This window comes from Corvus brachyrhynchos, unplaced genomic scaffold (genome assembly GCF_000691975.1).
Source record: "Corvus brachyrhynchos isolate BGI_N302 unplaced genomic scaffold, ASM69197v1 scaffold175, whole genome shotgun sequence".
In the NCBI taxonomy this organism is placed as follows: domain Eukaryota; kingdom Metazoa; phylum Chordata; class Aves; order Passeriformes; family Corvidae; genus Corvus; species Corvus brachyrhynchos.
Window position 1 is genome coordinate 575,303 of NW_008238448.1, and position 17,471 is coordinate 592,773.

The 17,471-nt window shown below is 40.1% G+C and overlaps 1 protein-coding gene across 2 annotated transcripts in view; it reads right to left on the minus strand.

The window, feature by feature from the left end:
• The window catches only part of PPP3CA (protein phosphatase 3 catalytic subunit alpha), a 173,715-nt gene extending 165,651 nt beyond the window's left edge, over window positions 1–8,064 (minus strand). For both annotated transcript variants that reach the window (XM_017736827.1, XM_017736826.1), the window contains exon 1: window positions 7,989–8,064. In XM_017736827.1, the coding sequence (XP_017592316.1) occupies window positions 7,989–8,049 (61 nt within the window). In that variant the 5' untranslated portion in view covers window positions 8,050–8,064. The remainder of the gene's footprint in view (window positions 1–7,988) is intronic.
• Window positions 8,065–17,471: the final 9,407 nt, after the last annotated feature.

The window sequence follows — 17,471 nt, forward strand, 5'->3', positions numbered from 1 at the left end:
AGCAGAAGATTAAATAATAAAGAGAAAAAAACCCCAAAAAACAAATCAATCCATACCTGGCGAGGTAGTCAACAGCCCAGAAGCTAAAACTGATCTCTCAACTGCAATGAATGCAGGTTCTTCCCCTTTTGTAGTACAAGTATGGGATTTTTTTGAGTTCACTTCTTTCCTCCAAGTACCAAAAGTAACCTTATCTCAGGATGCTCAAAACACAGCATCCTAAAGTCATTTTCCCCTCCTTGTTACTGATAACATAAGGAAAGATTAGAAGTTATACTTAACAGAATATATAAGCCCTTTATCTCAGCAAACTTTTTTTAAAAAAATATGCAGAAAGTTCATTCTCTGATAATCTAAACCAAACTTGGGGGTATATACACAGAGCATATGACTAACTAAAAATTTCACCAACTGCCTTTGCTAGTTCTCTGCTTGTTCACATTCCCCAGTAGCTACCACCCAGCTTCCTGCCCTGCTGCACAGGCACCTCCAAGATACTCAGCTGAGCCAAGAGGGCTTGTGAGACAAAGCAGTCTCAAAACAGCTCTCTGCTTTGGATTTCTAAACTACCTTAGTTCTAAATTCCCTTAGTAACCCTTCACTGCACTGAACACACACACCCTTGCCCACTGTGCTCTTCATTTCCTCTTCCCAAACTCCCAAATTGTAGTCCCAATACACCATGTTATGCCATTAGGTTCCCCTCTAGTAATCACAGACACCACCACTTGTGTGACACAGGATAGCAGGTCTCTCAGGGAAGTAAACAATGCTCCCACACCTATCTGATATGTACATCTTTAGTACCACTCGGGTGATTTTAAGATTTACTCTGGTATATCCGAAAAGTAAGTTAAACAGATTTTATTTAAGGTGACCCAAATGTGTTCATTACCAAAGAAAACTCCTTTGTAAAAGGACACAGAAAGAAAATGTATACATAAGTCTTCTACTTGGTTTTCCAACAATAAAGAACAACCATATGCACATACACAGGAAACATTTTGAACTACACTTCTGAAGAGAGAGCAACAGAAAGGCAAACTTTCTTGGCAAACCAGCCACCTACAAACAGACAAGTTCCTCCTCACTGGGTAAATGAGAGCATCGCAAAGTAGAAAGGCACTCAGCTCACTCTTAGAATAAGAGCTAATGCTGTCAAAGATCAGATTTAACAAAGTAGTTTAAACCAAAGAGAAATCATGCACTGAAAAGGGAAGGCCAAAATAAGAAATCCTAGGATGACAACTTGATTCACAGTTTACTCAAGTTAATGAAAGACTCCAACTCCCACAGATTTCAGTGGGTTATGAAACAGGTCCTGCAGAGGGAAATGTTCCAAGTCACAAACAGCAATGCCGTATTTTGATACGTAATTGCCACCACTGCCTATGAAGAAATCCCTGGTGTAAAATAGAGAACAAATACAATAATCTCACTTTCTCATTTTAAAAATGGCATGAAAGAAACAACAAAAGAAAGTTATTGAAGAGAACTAGATTGTTCCCAGCTGTTGTCATAGAACACTACAGCTGTTCATGTCATTGTAGCTAATGACCAGTTGCACTTTTTAAAAACTGTAACACAGTATGACCATTGTAATCTACATCAAACTGAAACTTGGCAAGCATCATGGAAAAAAAGACTAAAAAATTATTTTAATTCTGTTGGATTTCATTTTTTAATTTCTGTTCATGGGTTGGTTTTGAGTGCTCTGAGGGGATAGGAAGGGATCTTGTATGAATGGTTCTTTATTCAAATTGTCAATTATGTTAAACTACTTTAAAAATCATGGTAAATAACAGGTATTAAATTACCAAAATTGTCTTTTCCAGTAATAAAAAGAGAATTCAACTCATAAATCCTGAAGGGTTTCTTTTGTTGAAGAGGTGTGCTGACTAAAAGTCTCAAGTTCAAAGAAGATGATGAAACATCTTTTCTCTGGAGCCAAGAACAGGGTAGGCTTCACCATCTAGAAGCTTTTAATTGTTTTGTTAACTGAACTATACATGAACCAAATCAGATTTTTTCATAAAGATTCAAGTACACAAATGCAAAGAATAGGTTAAAATAGAAAATCCCATATATTTAGATGCAGAAAGAATTTTCAGATACAGCTCTCTTTAATGGAGCATTACTCCTTGACAGATGGAGGAAAAGCTAGGGGAAAGCATGTGTTCCCACATAAAATCTCCACAAAACCTGAAACATACTATTTCAAGTAATTTTGTGTAATGTCTCAGGAAAATGAGAGTATAGCTTCCTCTCTAGCCATGTGTCTTCCCCTCCAAGATCATCTATATAGAGCTATAGACCAGAAAGAAATCACAAGCTCCTGCACTGCTTTTTATCTTCCCTATAGTTATCAAGAAAATCAGTAATTTATTGAAGAAACCTAGAAGTCATTTTACCAGTTTCTCCACTTTAGGACACAAAAACACTTCCAAAGAAATTCCAAATACTTCAGAAAGAGCACCACCTAAATACACACCGCTTAGAGCCACTTTTGTGCCACCAACCTGGGACTGCAGCAAGTAACAAACACAGCTGCAACAACCAACCAATGAAAACTAAGCTTCCTTATGCAAAGAAAAGACAGAAATAATTGCTAAACATGTACTTATAACCAAACATAGCAACAGATAACAAGTTAGAAGCTAAGCCTCTTCACTTTGGGACATCTATCCAGACTGCAAAAGATTTCTTTCCAAATGATGGTTACTTTAAAACATAAACAACTCTGAAAATTTATGCAGCCACACAGTTATTGATCTGCCACCATCAGCAAATTTAGAAAATAATAAAAAAGTAAAATCGTATACCCTACCTTCAAAGATACTCACAAAAATCTAAATAAAAATCTAATCACACACTACATGAGGCCAAAACCCTGTAGTTTGGATTCCATTAATTAAGCCTATTGAACAATGCCCAGAGTGACTGTTACAAGACTGTAGCATCACATCTGCATAACCCATTATTAACACATGTTATTTTCACCATTCCAATCAGAAGTTCAAAGTGCACTTCCTTTCTTATGGCAACATTGTGCAGACTTGATATTTTTGTACAATTAGGAAGTATTAGACAAACACTGTAGCGGATTTTGCTCTATAGCAAGTTTGGGGTTTTTTTCCTTTCACTCCCTCAGCTCTGCATTGTGCAGCAGTCAAGATAATTCAAAGTATTTTGGCTGACAGGAATCTGATGCAATAAAATGCCTAAGCCAAATGCCTCTAAAAGACGGGGTGGAGAAAAAGAATATTGGACAGAATACTGTCATACCAATACCTGTCTCCATCAGTACATGTTTAACCCCATTACAGCACTTTTTGATTTTGAAAGCTTGATTTTATTAAGCCAGATATGCCTATCTGAAAGATGAAAATAGAGCTACTCCTTTTTTCAAAGATTTTATACAAAGATTTATATTTTTAGTATAGTTTTTCCCTTTCTTTTCCACAAAGGTTTGGTACAGTCTCAATTACAGACTAGGTTCTTCACCTTCTAAGCCTAAAGTGGGGGTTTTAAAATTCACTCATTTGTGGTAAACCTCAGGATTTTTCTCAAGTATTACCAACTTCACCAAATATTACCTTTCATTGCTAACTAACTTCCATGTCTGTTTACAAAAACACCAAAGCACGAGGGCCCATACCACCTCCCTTTCAAGTTAACCAAAAAACACGCTGTCCATAAAAGCTCTTAAAGCTTTTTGCAAACTACATGAGTTCAAACTACCAGTCACACTATGAATGTTCAACATAACCACCAAGAAACCTGCAAGCAGCAGCTGAGCTGCAGAATAGAGACATCCTTCTGTGACAAGCTGGGAAGAGCTTGAGCAGCACACTGACAGTGGAGCTATTCACTGAAAAAAAAGCTACAGTCAGCAGCTGGCTGCAGAGTTACAACAGAAGTCTGAGAAGAGGCAGAATATACTTCCCCTATTCTCATGGGCTTCCCCAGGCACCTACAGATGCACCAAAAGCAAAGACATGGTGTTCCATGAACCTCTTGCATTAAATACATGCACCCAAATCACCCAAATCCACCAGGCAGCTCTTAGGCTGATCATCATATTTAGCAATTAGCAAGGAAGTGTAAGAGCAATAAGGAGAGAAGAGTTTGCAAAAATGCAGGGTAGGAACGGACAGGAAAAGAAAGGGCTTTTTGAAACATGAGAGGGAGAAAGCATTAAAAACTCAATTTGCTGAGAAGAAAAAGGAGCTGCAACAGAAGTTCAGCACAGTTTTTAATTACAAGTAGAAAGAAGTTTGAGTGATAGGCAAGTTTCAAATGACATGTTTTCAAAAACTGGTTAAATACAGCCTAAAGTGAAATGATGCCATCTACACCTTAGACACATGCACCCCCAGACACACAAGAACTAGCTTCTAATTAAAACCACCATTTTTAATGTGTGGTGCCTTTCCACTCTGCTTCTTTTCCTCTCCAGCTCCAAACATAAATGGCGTTAGCTGGAAACTAGCTGGAGATGATGCTGGCATCCTAAATCAACCTTAAATAAGACAGTCACGTTCTCCTCATACAGCAGTGTTGCCGTTTCAATGTTACCATGCCTAAGCTCTCATATAAATAGAGGTATCAGTCAGTTTAAAACACACACAGATGACTGTCAAGGAGGTACTGCTCTGGAGGTGTTATTTCAACAGTGGCAGCTTTTCTGAAGGAAGAGTAAATAGGGTAGGAATTAGTTCCAATTTTTACCTTTAAAAGAATGACCTACCATCATACCACTTACTGTCTCCACTTATTGTCATTTTTCCACATATGATCTCTGGTCTCTTCCTTCATTCAGTAATTACAGGAAAACAGTAAACATGAACATGGAGTACTACCTCCAGCAATCATACAGCTCAATCTACAGTGGCAGACCACTCAGTGAGCCACACACTTAGGTGACACATACATACTTAGGCTGCACATGCAGTATAATGGTTTTCAAAACTGGGATGATACTTTCCCCCATTACTGAGTAGACATAAAATTATCTTCTATGGGGAAAGTCAAGGTAAATGACTGATTATCAGGAGAGGAAATTATTTCAGTTCAGTGTTCAGCTGAAGAACCATTGTGAAATCATAGCCTGTATTTGATTCATGAAACCACATACAAAAGAATATAAGAAGGCACCTTTTCATGAAGATGATTTGAAGTGGCTTTTACTTCAGAAACTTGTGGCTTCTTTTATGGCATGCTTACAGTAAGTGTTAAGCAGTATCTCTCCACCTTAAAATACCCTTAAGGAAGAAGTACTTTTTTCCACATTCCTTGAAGCTATAAAGAAGAAACTAATCCCCACTATATGCTGCTTCAACACCACTGAGAAGCCTAAGATAAATTAATATTCACATTTAAATGGAGTACAAAATTTGACTTATAGTCCTGCTTTTGTATTGCAAGTAAGAGCCACTCAGCAAAACAGAAGAAACTGGAAAAAAAAATAGGAAAAGATGAGTTGGGAGTATCCAAGCTATGGGCACTTATTTATTGACATTACCCAAAATTACATTTGATAGAAAATCCCTTTAGGAATACCAAACAAAAAATGCTGTGCTAAGTTCTAGAAGTCTAGAACTACAAAAAGATAATTTAAAGTATCAAGTTATATAACCAAAGGTAAATATACTTTGCACTTGATCTTACTGCCACAACCTGCACTGAAATGCAAGCATATCCATGCAAAAACGATCATTTTTAAGTGGGATACATGTGATGGAAGTAAATACCATTCAATTTGAGAATGGATAGCAGAGAGAAAACAACTGTTCTCTACAACATCCCCCTATGGAAAATGACCTCAACTGGCTCACATTTTCCAATTAAGTTAAATGCTGATATCATCCAGTATGGACTCCTCTTTCAAGATTACCACCACCAGTGGTATTAAAAGCACCAGCTCCCTAGAGAGGCTCAGTCAAAAAGAGCAGGCAAGAGTAGACAGCTTTAGCCAATGTGGAATTCAAAAGCATACAAAAGCTTTCTAACACACAAGGCAATTTTGTGCCTCGCATCATATCAGCCCTACAACTCAGCATGCCACACTCATCATACAGAGCGTGAGAAAAGCCTCCCACCTATGCAGAGCAGCAATAACTATGTAAGAAAGGCACCCTTCAGCATGTGCACAATTTTCCCCCTATGCCTATACAGCAAAAGACTTGTTTCACTGAAGGGCTTATTTACAAAATTACCTTAATGACTAAGAGACTCAGTGAGTTCATAAATCTAAACAAATCACCAGCTTTATAACACATAGTCATCAAAGACTGTACTTTGGTTTTGTTTCAGTTTCTCAGTACCATTCATAATCCCTCATGAGTGTTACACACCTACAGGTTTACATAATATAAAACATACAAAGAATGCAACACATAAGTGTCACCCAGTTCATAAAATCTACTGGTCTTACAAGTATCAACTTAGTTTTGACATGAGGTAGAACAAATTGGTTACATATATAAAAATCATAACACAGCAACCTTGTTGTCTTTCCTAAACAACCATAATATCTCTCCAAGTACACTCAGTTGTCTTCTGCTCTCGGGTGCCCCTCACACAGCTTGTTTGATAAATGTACCAGGAGATTTGCAACTACAGAGTTACTAAAACTGAGGTGGATGTCCACCTGTTCCTTCAAATGAAGGTAAGAGTGGATAGGGGAGAGCAGGTAATCCCCAGCTGTACAAGTGCCACCTTTCTGGCATAGCTGTGGGTGTATTCTCTAGTTAATAACACACCTTAAACTCAGATGCAGGCTTCTTCAGAGCAAGCAAGCATATTCCTAAGTGCTACAACAATAAATTAATTAAAAGTAAAGTGAAGTCAGCTCTCCTATGCCAACAGGAACAGCTACAAAGCAATTCCTTCTTTTTCCTCATGAGGCTCAGGTAGACACAATCTTCAGCACCCTCAAAAGACAGACACATCCCCATTTACTCTACTGTATTAGACAGTTAAAACACTTCAAAGTAACCCATGTCCTTGTCATAAATTACCAATACTCAGATTTACAGCAAAATATATATGAAATACACCAACATTACAGACACTCAGGTCAACACAATTACTCAAAAACCACTGAAGCACTTGCAGGACACATCTATGCTGGAAAAATTGAACCTGATTCAGAGGAAGACAGAGGCAGGCTTCTGCAATTCACCAATGCTGGATTCCAGCCTGGAGCACAAGCATTTGGTGGCTACACACAAGTTTCCCTGGACTAACGGGAATTAGCAATGAAGTTTAGAATTTCTATTACTGACAGCAATTTTACCTCTCACAAATCTGAAATTAACACTGATGGTGACATATCGATCATGAGCTGGCATTCATATTACATTACAAACAACTGTCAACCTGCACTTTAGGAGAGCATTAACAATGACAGTTTGAAACTCAGAGACAGCAGAGACCTGTGTCTGGTTTTACTGTGTTGTCAATTGCTGATATAACTGTGTACACCTCCCCATGCAATGCCCAAGAGGAAAGGAGACTGCCAACACCAAGGATCACAAGTTGCAGCCCTTCCAAACAGCTGAGATGGAATTATTTAATTAAAACTTCACTTCTATGAAAAAAGCACCAAACAAACAAGAAGTCCACACAAAAGCATACAATCATTTTACCTGCCCAGAAAAAATCAAAACAATTATTGTACCTAACTAACCGCAAGATTTCCAAGAAATACTGACTTCACTTTTTTGTTCAACTACTCCAGTTGACTTTCAAAGTTTTTATTTAGGATTACTCTGCTTCAGAGCAGTATTCCTCAGAGGCACTAATGCAACACTAAATACTTTGAGGAGGTCAAGTAACACGATACACGGCCTTCCTTTCCCCATTGGTGGGGTTCAAATCTTGCTAATGTCAGTAGTGAGCAAAAGCTGTTGACATCAGGCAGCTGAGCCATGTGGAATGAGCTACCATCCTCAGTCCAGTTTTTCCTGGACAGGTACTCCTACCTTCACAAGAACAACCAAGCCCACGCTCTGGCTGGCAAGTCTCAGCAGTTAGAAGCAGCATGGATAAGCAGTACCTTCCTCAGTCCTGAAGAAGAACAAGAACTTTTAAGACAGCTCTGTTCAAGTGAAAGCTGCACCACACCACTAAACAAAAAGGCAAGGAATTTCAATTCGTTAAGTACATCAAGTCACCACCTCCTACAACAGTATGCTGTCCTGAGCCTTGACCCCACAAACACCTGAATGCACCTGAACATATGGTTTATCCTATTTGCAGTTAACAGACCAAAGTGTTGCTCCTCTACAGCATGACAAAATCCAGAGAGTAAAGGTGAATTGTGTAATTTGCATCACAGTATACATACTCTCTCAAGGAGAGTACCAGGGTAAATTGAAAGTACCCCTCAAACCGTAACTACATTCTCTAGATTAATTTTACTTTTTCCTTTAGCTCAACAAAACAGATGGTTTTGTCAGCTTTAACAGGAATTAATTTGCTTCCGAAAATTTGACATTATACACAAACTTGAATTTCTTCTTTACACTGCTCATTGTGTGACAGTGTAAGATCTGCATAACAAAGACCAGGACATTAAAGACATTAGGGGCTCCCAAGCCTTTTTCCCCTTATCCCAAAAGCATGTTTTATTTTTGAACCAAATCAGTTTAAATACAATTCAGACAATTCAAAAAAGCAAAGCAAAATGAGTGTGAGATAAAATCCTCGCCAATGGAAATACTCCACTTCTCCATATATTTGAGCTTTTTAAGCATGAAAAGAAAAAAAAAAAAAAAAAAAAAAAAAAAAAAAAAAAAAAAAAAAAAAAAAAGACCCAAACCCACAGCAACCCCCTGAAGAAGCAGCTCTCAGCCACAAGCTGCTGGAACTGTAATCCCCCCAAGCCCGTCCCACCGTTACATAACAGTGCCAAGCCAGGATTTTCACCAGCTAGCCCAGAGTTACTGTTAGAAGGAGACATTTCCTATCACACACCAGCAACAGAAGGGGTTTTAAAATAAATTTAAAAATCAACAAAATGTAATAAAAACAAACCAAAAAAATCCCACACAGGCAAGCAGAGGGAAAAATTTAATCCAGAGACTACATCCATGTTAAAAGCATTTCCTTTTCAAGTAAGGTTTTATATGATAAAATAACTTAGAAGAACTTAACTAACTTGGTTTCTCAGGTTATACCTTTGATAGTCGGTTTCTCACCAAAATAACAAGACTTCAACTACTTATAAAGGTGCTCACAAAAATACCTTTTTAATTATTCTTTATTAATTTAACACAGCAAGCCCATTTCAGTTGTTCATCTCAAGAGGGTACAAATCATGTCCTATATGACAGAAACAACAGTGATCTTTCCTCTCTTACCACCGGTTGTTTTCTTGATTTCCTTAATGCCCATATGAAGGCAGTGTGAAGTGCCTATGATGCAGCAAAGAATAATCCTATTAACAATCAGTTTACTGTGTACTACACTCTTCAGATGCTATTTTAAGACCTTAAAAGGATTTCAATATTTAATAGAGGACTGAAAAAAAACTTCCGATCTACATTGAAACACTGACATTATGAGATCAACAGTTAGCAGGGGCAATGGACACCCAAGCAGCATCTACGCTCTTTTTGTTCAAGACCTGATCTCAATGTAACCAAGTGGATTTCTCTTTGTGTTGCACTATAAAAATATTTAACTATACATACTGCTAAGTTTTCTTAAAAATAGCAGGTTTAGATGTTTGAGACATTTACGTGTGTGAAAAATGCAAGGGGCAATTGCTGACAAAACACATTTAGATGAGCTGAAACCACTGAAGGTTTTGCAAATACTGAAATAATTCCTATTCATGACAAACATTGTCTTAAGCCAAAGGAAGTGCTGCCACAGCAAAGATCAGGACATTTGGCCAAGTATTAGGACCAAGAAGATTAAGGAAATAAAAAAAATGAGACACGCCATAATAATGAAGTTTTCCTAACAGGATGGTCGTTTGTTGTTTCTACAGGAGACGAGTAAAGCCTACTCTTGGCGTGATATAACAGATCGAAACTTAAATTGAAAATATTCCAGATATTACAAGATAAAGGTAAACTTATAAGTAATTTTTTTGAAATTCTTGCAATTATGTTTCTTACACTATCAGAATATCTACAATTTGCTTTGGAGGGGCATAAAATGAAGTAAGAGGGGAAAAGACATAAGAAGGTAAGCGTAAATATAAACACAAAACCATAAATAACACATCTTTCCAAATAATATTTACACTGAGCGTTTAATTTTGGCATACACTCATGTAAATACAGAAGTGCACATATTTAAAGGCCATTTCCATTTCTAGCTTCTCAGGGTCTGGACAGATGCATGCTGCACCTAGGATTTGTGCTGTCCACTGTAGCATACGGGTTATAACCTAACTGGGTGAAATATACTAGAGCTGGGTACACTTGGCTGTGTGCCCAGTGCGGAAAGAAACAAACAAAAAAACAAACAAAAAACCCCAGACCATTAAATACACGTGCACTTCCTACACACTGAGAAATGCACATGTGCAATTTACATCAGGCATCACCCCAGTAAATAAAACCTTGGTCTGTACTACGGGGCACAATGTGTTGTTAACCCAAACTCTAATCTGTTTATACGGCCGAGGCTGGCAGCACACGAATACCTCCGAAACAGAGCAAAAATCATGGAGCCGATACGTGTTTGTGCCGAGCACCCTCACGCACATCTGCACGCACACGCGGGAGCACGGCCACGGCACGCCCGCTGGATAACTTCACATCCAGGCAGGCCGGGCCGTCAGCAAGAGACGGCGATGGAGCAGAAGGAGGAGAAGGAGAAGGAGGAGAAGGAGAAGGAGGAGAAGGAGAAGGAGGAGAAGGAGAAGGAGGAGAAGGAGAAGGAGGAGAAGGAGAAGGAGGAGAAGGAGAAGGAGGAGAAGGAGAAGGAGGAGAAGGAGAAGGAGAAGGAGGAGAAGGAGAAGGAGAAGGAGGAGAAGGAGAAGGAGAAGGAGAAGGAGAAGGAGAAGGAGAAGGAGAAGGAGAAGGAGAAGGAGAAGGAGAAGGAGAAGGAGAAGGAGAAGGAGAAGAAGGAGAAGGAGAAGGAGAAGGAGAAGAAGGAGAAGGAGAAGGAGAAGGAGAAGAAGGAGAAGGAGAAGGAGAAGGAAAAGGAAAAGGAGAAGGAGAAGGAGAAGGAGAAGAAGGAGAAGGAGAAGGAGAAGGAGAAGAAGGAGAAGGAGAAGGAGAAGGAGAAGGAGAAGGAGAAGGAGAAGGAGAAGGAGAAGGAGAAGGAGAAGGAGAAGGAGAAGGAGAAGGAGAAGGAGAAGGAGAAGGAGAAGGAGAAGGAGAAGGAGAAGGAGAAGGAGAAGGAGAAGGAGAAGGAGAAGGAGAAGGAGAAGGAGAAGGAGAAGGAGAAGGAGAAGGAGAAGGAGAAGGAGAAGGAGAAGGAGAAGGAGAAGGAGAAGGAGAAGGAGAAGGAGAAGGAGAAGGAGAAGGAGAAGGAGAAGGAGAAGGAGAAGGAGAAGGAGAAGGAGAAGGAGAAGGAGAAGGAGAAGGAGAAGGAGAAGGAGAAGGAGAAGGAGAAGGAGAAGGAGAAGGAGAAGGAGAAGGAGAAGGAGAAGGAGAAGGAGAAGGAGAAGGAGAAGGAGAAGGAGAAGGAGAAGGAGAAGGAGAAGGAGAAGGAGAAGGAGAAGGAGAAGGAGAAGGAGAAGGAGAAGGAGAAGGAGAAGGAGAAGGAGAAGGAGAAGGAGAAGGAGAAGGAGAAGGAGAAGGAGAAGGAGAAGGAGAAGGAGAAGGAGAAGGAGAAGAAGGAGAAGGAGAAGGAGAAGGAGAAGAAGGAGAAGGAGAAGGAGAAGGAGAAGAAGGAGAAGGAGAAGGAGAAGGAAAAGGAAAAGGAGAAGGAGAAGGAGAAGGAGAAGAAGGAGAAGGAGAAGGAGAAGGAAAAGGAAAAGGAGAAGGAGAAGGAGAAGGAGAAGGAAAAGGAAAAGGAGAAGGAGAAGGAGAAGGAGAAGGAAAAGGAAAAGGAGAAGGAGAAGGAGAAGGAGAAGGAGAAGGAGAAGGAGAAGGAGAAGGAGAAGGAGAAGAAGGAGAAGGAGAAGGAGAAGGAGAAGAAGGAGAAGGAGAAGGAGAAGGAGAAGAAGGAGAAGGAGAAGGAGAAGGAAAAGGAAAAGGAGAAGGAGAAGGAGAAGGAGAAGAAGGAGAAGGAGAAGGAGAAGGAAAAGGAAAAGGAGAAGGAGAAGGAGAAGGAGAAGGAAAAGGAAAAGGAGAAGGAGAAGGAGAAGGAGAAGGAAAAGGAAAAGGAGAAGGAGAAGGAGAAGGAGAAGGAGAAGGAGAAGGAGAAGGAGAAGGAGAAGGAGAAGAAGGAGAAGGAGAAGGAGAAGGAGAAGAAGGAGAAGGAGAAGGAGAAGGAGAAGAAGGAGAAGGAGAAGGAGAAGGAAAAGGAAAAGGAGAAGGAGAAGGAGAAGGAGAAGAAGGAGAAGGAGAAGGAGAAGGAAAAGGAAAAGGAGAAGGAGAAGGAGAAGGAGAAGAACGGGGATAAAGGGAAAATACACCCATTGTCCCTGGCTGTGTGTCTTGCCCAGCGCACCTGGCACACGCCAACTTGGCGAATGGGCTGGCGCAGCCTGCAGCGCTCGGCCTCAATGCTGGGGCACCACCGTCCCCTCAAATGGTCCTGCGAGAACAAACAGAATCGTCAAACACGGGTGAGAAGTGTTCGCCGCCCCCAGCTGGAAGACAACAACTCTTACTTTATGTTTCTTAGAAGATTGAAAAGTAATTTACATCTGTGAAGGTGTCCTCCATCATTCCAGACAACATAAATATTGTTTAGGGCTTGTTTATACACGTTGTTCAGGGGGAGCTATTCCTGACTAATTTCATGACTAATTTCCAGAATAAGGCTGAGCTGTTCCGGTTTACTTTAACACTGTGAGTTTTAATTAAAGAGGAAAATAGGGCACACCTATTCTGGAAGAGGGATGTTTACAGAATTGTTGTTGAATAACTTCTGTGTAGATGAGCCAAGAATCAACAGACACCTAACCCAGCTTCCCATTTCCCTCTGGGGTGATGTACAAGTTGCTTGCTTAGCAGATACTATTGCTTTAGAAAGCCACAAAGAATATAAGATGGCAGTTGTGACACATACTCTCTGCTTTGATTTGCCTGACATTTTTAGGGGACGTTTTGTTGGCTGTCCTTGTGGTATTTTCTCTGAACATGGGAAGACATTGTATGTGACTGACATTTAGCAGAACAGCATGAGTTCTCAGCTTGTTCCAACAACTGTGGTGAGCTCCATGTGCTGTGACCATCCTCTTGTCCCAGGAGCACAGACTAGCTGGGTAATAAAGTTGCCATCTGAGATTCCTATTGCAATGGTAATACGAGAATATGAAACAGAGCTAGGGCTCAAGCAAGGGCGTCCTTTATATGCCCAGAAAAATCCTGAAGCCCATGACAAGTAAGCAGAAATCTCCCCATATGGTAGGCATACTTCATGAAGCACCAAGGGCACAGAAGAATCTGGACAGAAAAAAACCCTACATCTTCCTCGCCACTGCTGGGAAACACTGCCCAGCGGCACATGCTGCTTGGACACAGAAGGAGAAGCAGCATGTGAGGAATGCAGCATGGCCAGTATTGCTTACACATTGTGGGCCCCAACTTCATGAGGTGTGGAAGACCAGTTTGGATCCGTTCTTCTGTGACTGCAGGCTGTTTGCATGAGTCATCTGGATTTGTCTTGATAGGCTGGAATAACAGAGACGCTGGATCTCTCCATTTGTTCCCCCATTAATCACAGGACAAGACTTCAGCTCTGATTTTTTAACAAGAAAGTGTCATTGTTGCTGCTGCTTATACAAGGACATCCAGTGTCACAACTCCAGCATGATTGTATTAATTCTGAAAGCTATATAGGAGTTCTTTTTTTTTTTTAATGGTTTTCCTTTGCTTCTAGTTTTCAATTATAATATGCCATCCAGCCTACATAAAGCTCTTTCATTTTATTTTGCAGAGGGTCTTGATTATTTATCTGTAGAATGTGTTTAGTCTTCCTTTCCAATGCAGAATCCCCATTTCAGGTCATTTCTTCTTTAGGAGTGTTCAGATGAGCTTTCGTCAGGCAAAGGTCAGTACCACAGCCAAATGCCACATATCATGCCACTTCTGCAAGGTATGATACAGCCAAGATTCAGATCACAGGTATAAGACCTCATGACTACTTTGTCATGGTGTGGTGAAATCTTAACTGCTTAACTTGTTTCAGGAGCAAAATCTTTATCCCGGGAGGGAGGGAAAGGAAGAGAGAGAAATCACCATACACTGTCTTTGTTCTCTGATGATGGTAACAAACTAGAGATATTCTGTGTTTCAGATTTGTGTTCATAGTAAAAGTTGTATAAGCATCCCTTATGACTTAAATCGGTCCTTTAAATCCATCCACACAGGTGGTCCTTCAGGTTTTTCTCACACTCCTTTGTCACAGAGGGATTTCTTTTTCATGGGTTCTGAGTCCTATTAGATTCCTTTTTCTCATTTAACAGTAGGAGGAGAATATGAAGATCCCATCTTTGAATGAAAAGAACACAGTCGGTGGATTCTGGGAAAATTCTAACACACTTGACCTCTTGCATCACTAATCCCTAGTACCATTGTTAGTCATTTCATCCCCTAGTAGAATAGAAGCCCAGCATGATACATTGGAAGCTCTGATCTTCCAAAGAGCAGTCACTTCTGACTACTGATTTTGAAGACAAGCTCTGTGAGAGCTGGGGGAGAGAGATTTTTTTCAAGTCTGGAATAAGTTAGTACCCACCTCTTTGCCTCAGATGAGCAATTCTTTTCCATTTTAGCTGAGACATGACAATTCTTCTAAGCACACAGCAGCTCTGGAAAGTAGCAGCATCCAGCTGAAGTGGAAGGAGGAATAAATGCCCATACAGTGAGAAGCCAGTAATTTTAAGCCAGACTTTCATAAAGACACACAGACTGAGGGATTTCAAACTGTGTCATAGATCCCATGAAAAATTAGCAATCAAGTTGTCTTCACTCTATTTCAGCAGCAAGGTGAGGATTATTTTATAAAAATGTAGCCATACTTTTGCCCACTGACTCAACCAATTAAGATACTGTTTTAAAGTACTGATTGCAAGAGATAGCATTTAAAATTTTAATCATTATTAGAGAAAGAATGTTCTAGCTACGGGGAGTCTGTCCTTCCTGCATTAGCCTCTGGGAGTTCTGGCTTCACATGTAATAGATACAAGTTTGACAGTATCTTGGAAGTAAGGGGGAATTAGGGAAGGCCCTTAAGTACTATGATGGCTGGATGGAAAATATGTGCAACAAGGTTAGTCTGGATATTGGTGCTGCCTTAATTGATGATTTTCTTGATTTTTCTTTTAAGAGAGATGTGTAATTGGTTTGGTTTACTTCCCTTCAATATAAAAATTACAGGGGATTCTCAACATCTGTGTATCTAGGTCTATTTCATAGGCCATAGCCTCTATAGCATCATTATCTACAACAAGATTAAAACCATGACATACTAGTCTGTGTTGGTGGTGTGTCTTGAGGAGATGCTCCATAGTGAAATCAATGTTCTGTTACAGCTCACTGTCACAACACTGACAACAAGCACCTAAAACTTTCAAAAGAACTAGATTCATCTACATTTGACTAAAATAAATTTGATACCAAGTGTCGTATACTAGTCTTGGATAGGCAATATAATCTATCAGTACTCCACATGTCATTTGGTTCCATCATATCCAAGAGAGGAAATTCACCCCAGTAGAGAGCCTAGACAAAGGACCACATAGCAATTTAAATCACCATCAAGGGGCACTGTCTAAGGATTTTTTTTGCCAAAAGTTTTCCCACTCTTATTCTACCTCAGTACACAAGAGAAAGATAGATAAAGGGCCTGTAAGCCCTGTAAGCCTAGCAAGTAACAATTCTTTGTATCATTGAAATGCTGTCTGGTTATGTTTGCGAAGAGGTGGAAAGTTCAGATGGCAAAACACAGATACATTATCCATCACTAAATGTACCCTCACACTTTCCTCACAGTGGTCTTCATGGATCAGCTGTGGGCACGTAACCTGTTGATCATCAGCCTCTCTGGAGCTTTGCATGTTTTTCCCGGGATACATCTGTTGGGCTTTTGGCTTGGTTAATCATGCAGGTTCTGGATTTGGTCCTGAAGCTTTTAGCAGAATTTATACACACTGTTAATGATACTGTGCCTGGTTTAGAAAGCAAAGCTAAATAGATAATTCTACAGAGAGTCAGGGAACGGATGATATCAAAATGAATTGTGTTGCAATAAAATGCAAGCAATGGCATCTGGAATACAGAAGAGAGAAAGGTTAGCTACAAATTCCAAGATGCTGAATCAACATGGAAAACAGTAACAACTGGTGCCATGAACAGTTATACTGAGCTTGACTGACATTTGAAAAGTCAACAAATAGTAAAAGAGAAGAACACAAGTGAGAGAAAATAACCTTGAGCCCTGGAAATGGTTTACCCCATGCCAAAACTGGCCTCCTTACAACAGCTTTCAATATAAAAGAACTGTAACTGTGGTCATCTAAGGCTGCAAATTAATATTTGCATTCAGATTAAGTCTCTGGTGCAAAACTGATCCACAAGTCATGCCTGTAATCCCTCACAGCATGCAGATTCAAGAACAATCATGCAAAGGACTTCCATATCTGTCCCCATTCCAATACCGCTGAGAAGCAGCCTAACGCAAGTTTCCTGCACTGCAGTTTCAGATTTCCTAAGCACGTACTTTCATCAGACTACTCCTCTAAGCCCAAAGGTGAAGACCAGATAAGAATTAATCTTGGATACAAGTAGAGTGAAGCCAGCATAAGAATAAATCAAAACCAGAGATAGAAAGAGTCATCTCAAACTGAAAAGCATGAAGTCAGAAAGTCACAGCGGCAGGAGTTTGAAAACCAAAGAGTCTGTATTGTAAGTCAAGTCAGGACTGGGACAAGGTGAGATATAGGAGCATGACACAAAGGAAGCAGGAACCAGGAATCAAGACTAAGCAAACAAGAATGAAAGGCAAGAGAGTCAGAAGCAAAACTACAGCCAAATGGCACTGCAGGCTGCCAAGAGCAACTGGTGGAGTTGCCTGACACATCTGCTATTAGAGGAAATTAGCCAAGCTTTAGCTCCTGCACAGCTGGGCCACAGTCCCAGTTGCCCTATTGCATCCAGCTGCAGGGCCAGTAGCCCAGGCAAAGCCCAACAGTGTGGTTAAATATGCGTTGACTTAAAACTCGATCTGCAGGAGTAGCTTGTCCCTATAAATTTACTGGTGCAAGCAGCAGGTTTAACTCAATTTATGTATCCAGAAGAACACTGCACTGATTTGCCTAAATGTGTTTAAAGTTATTGCTTTAATTAAGTACTGCAAGTTTGTGCAGTGAAAATGCCTTACTGTAGGGA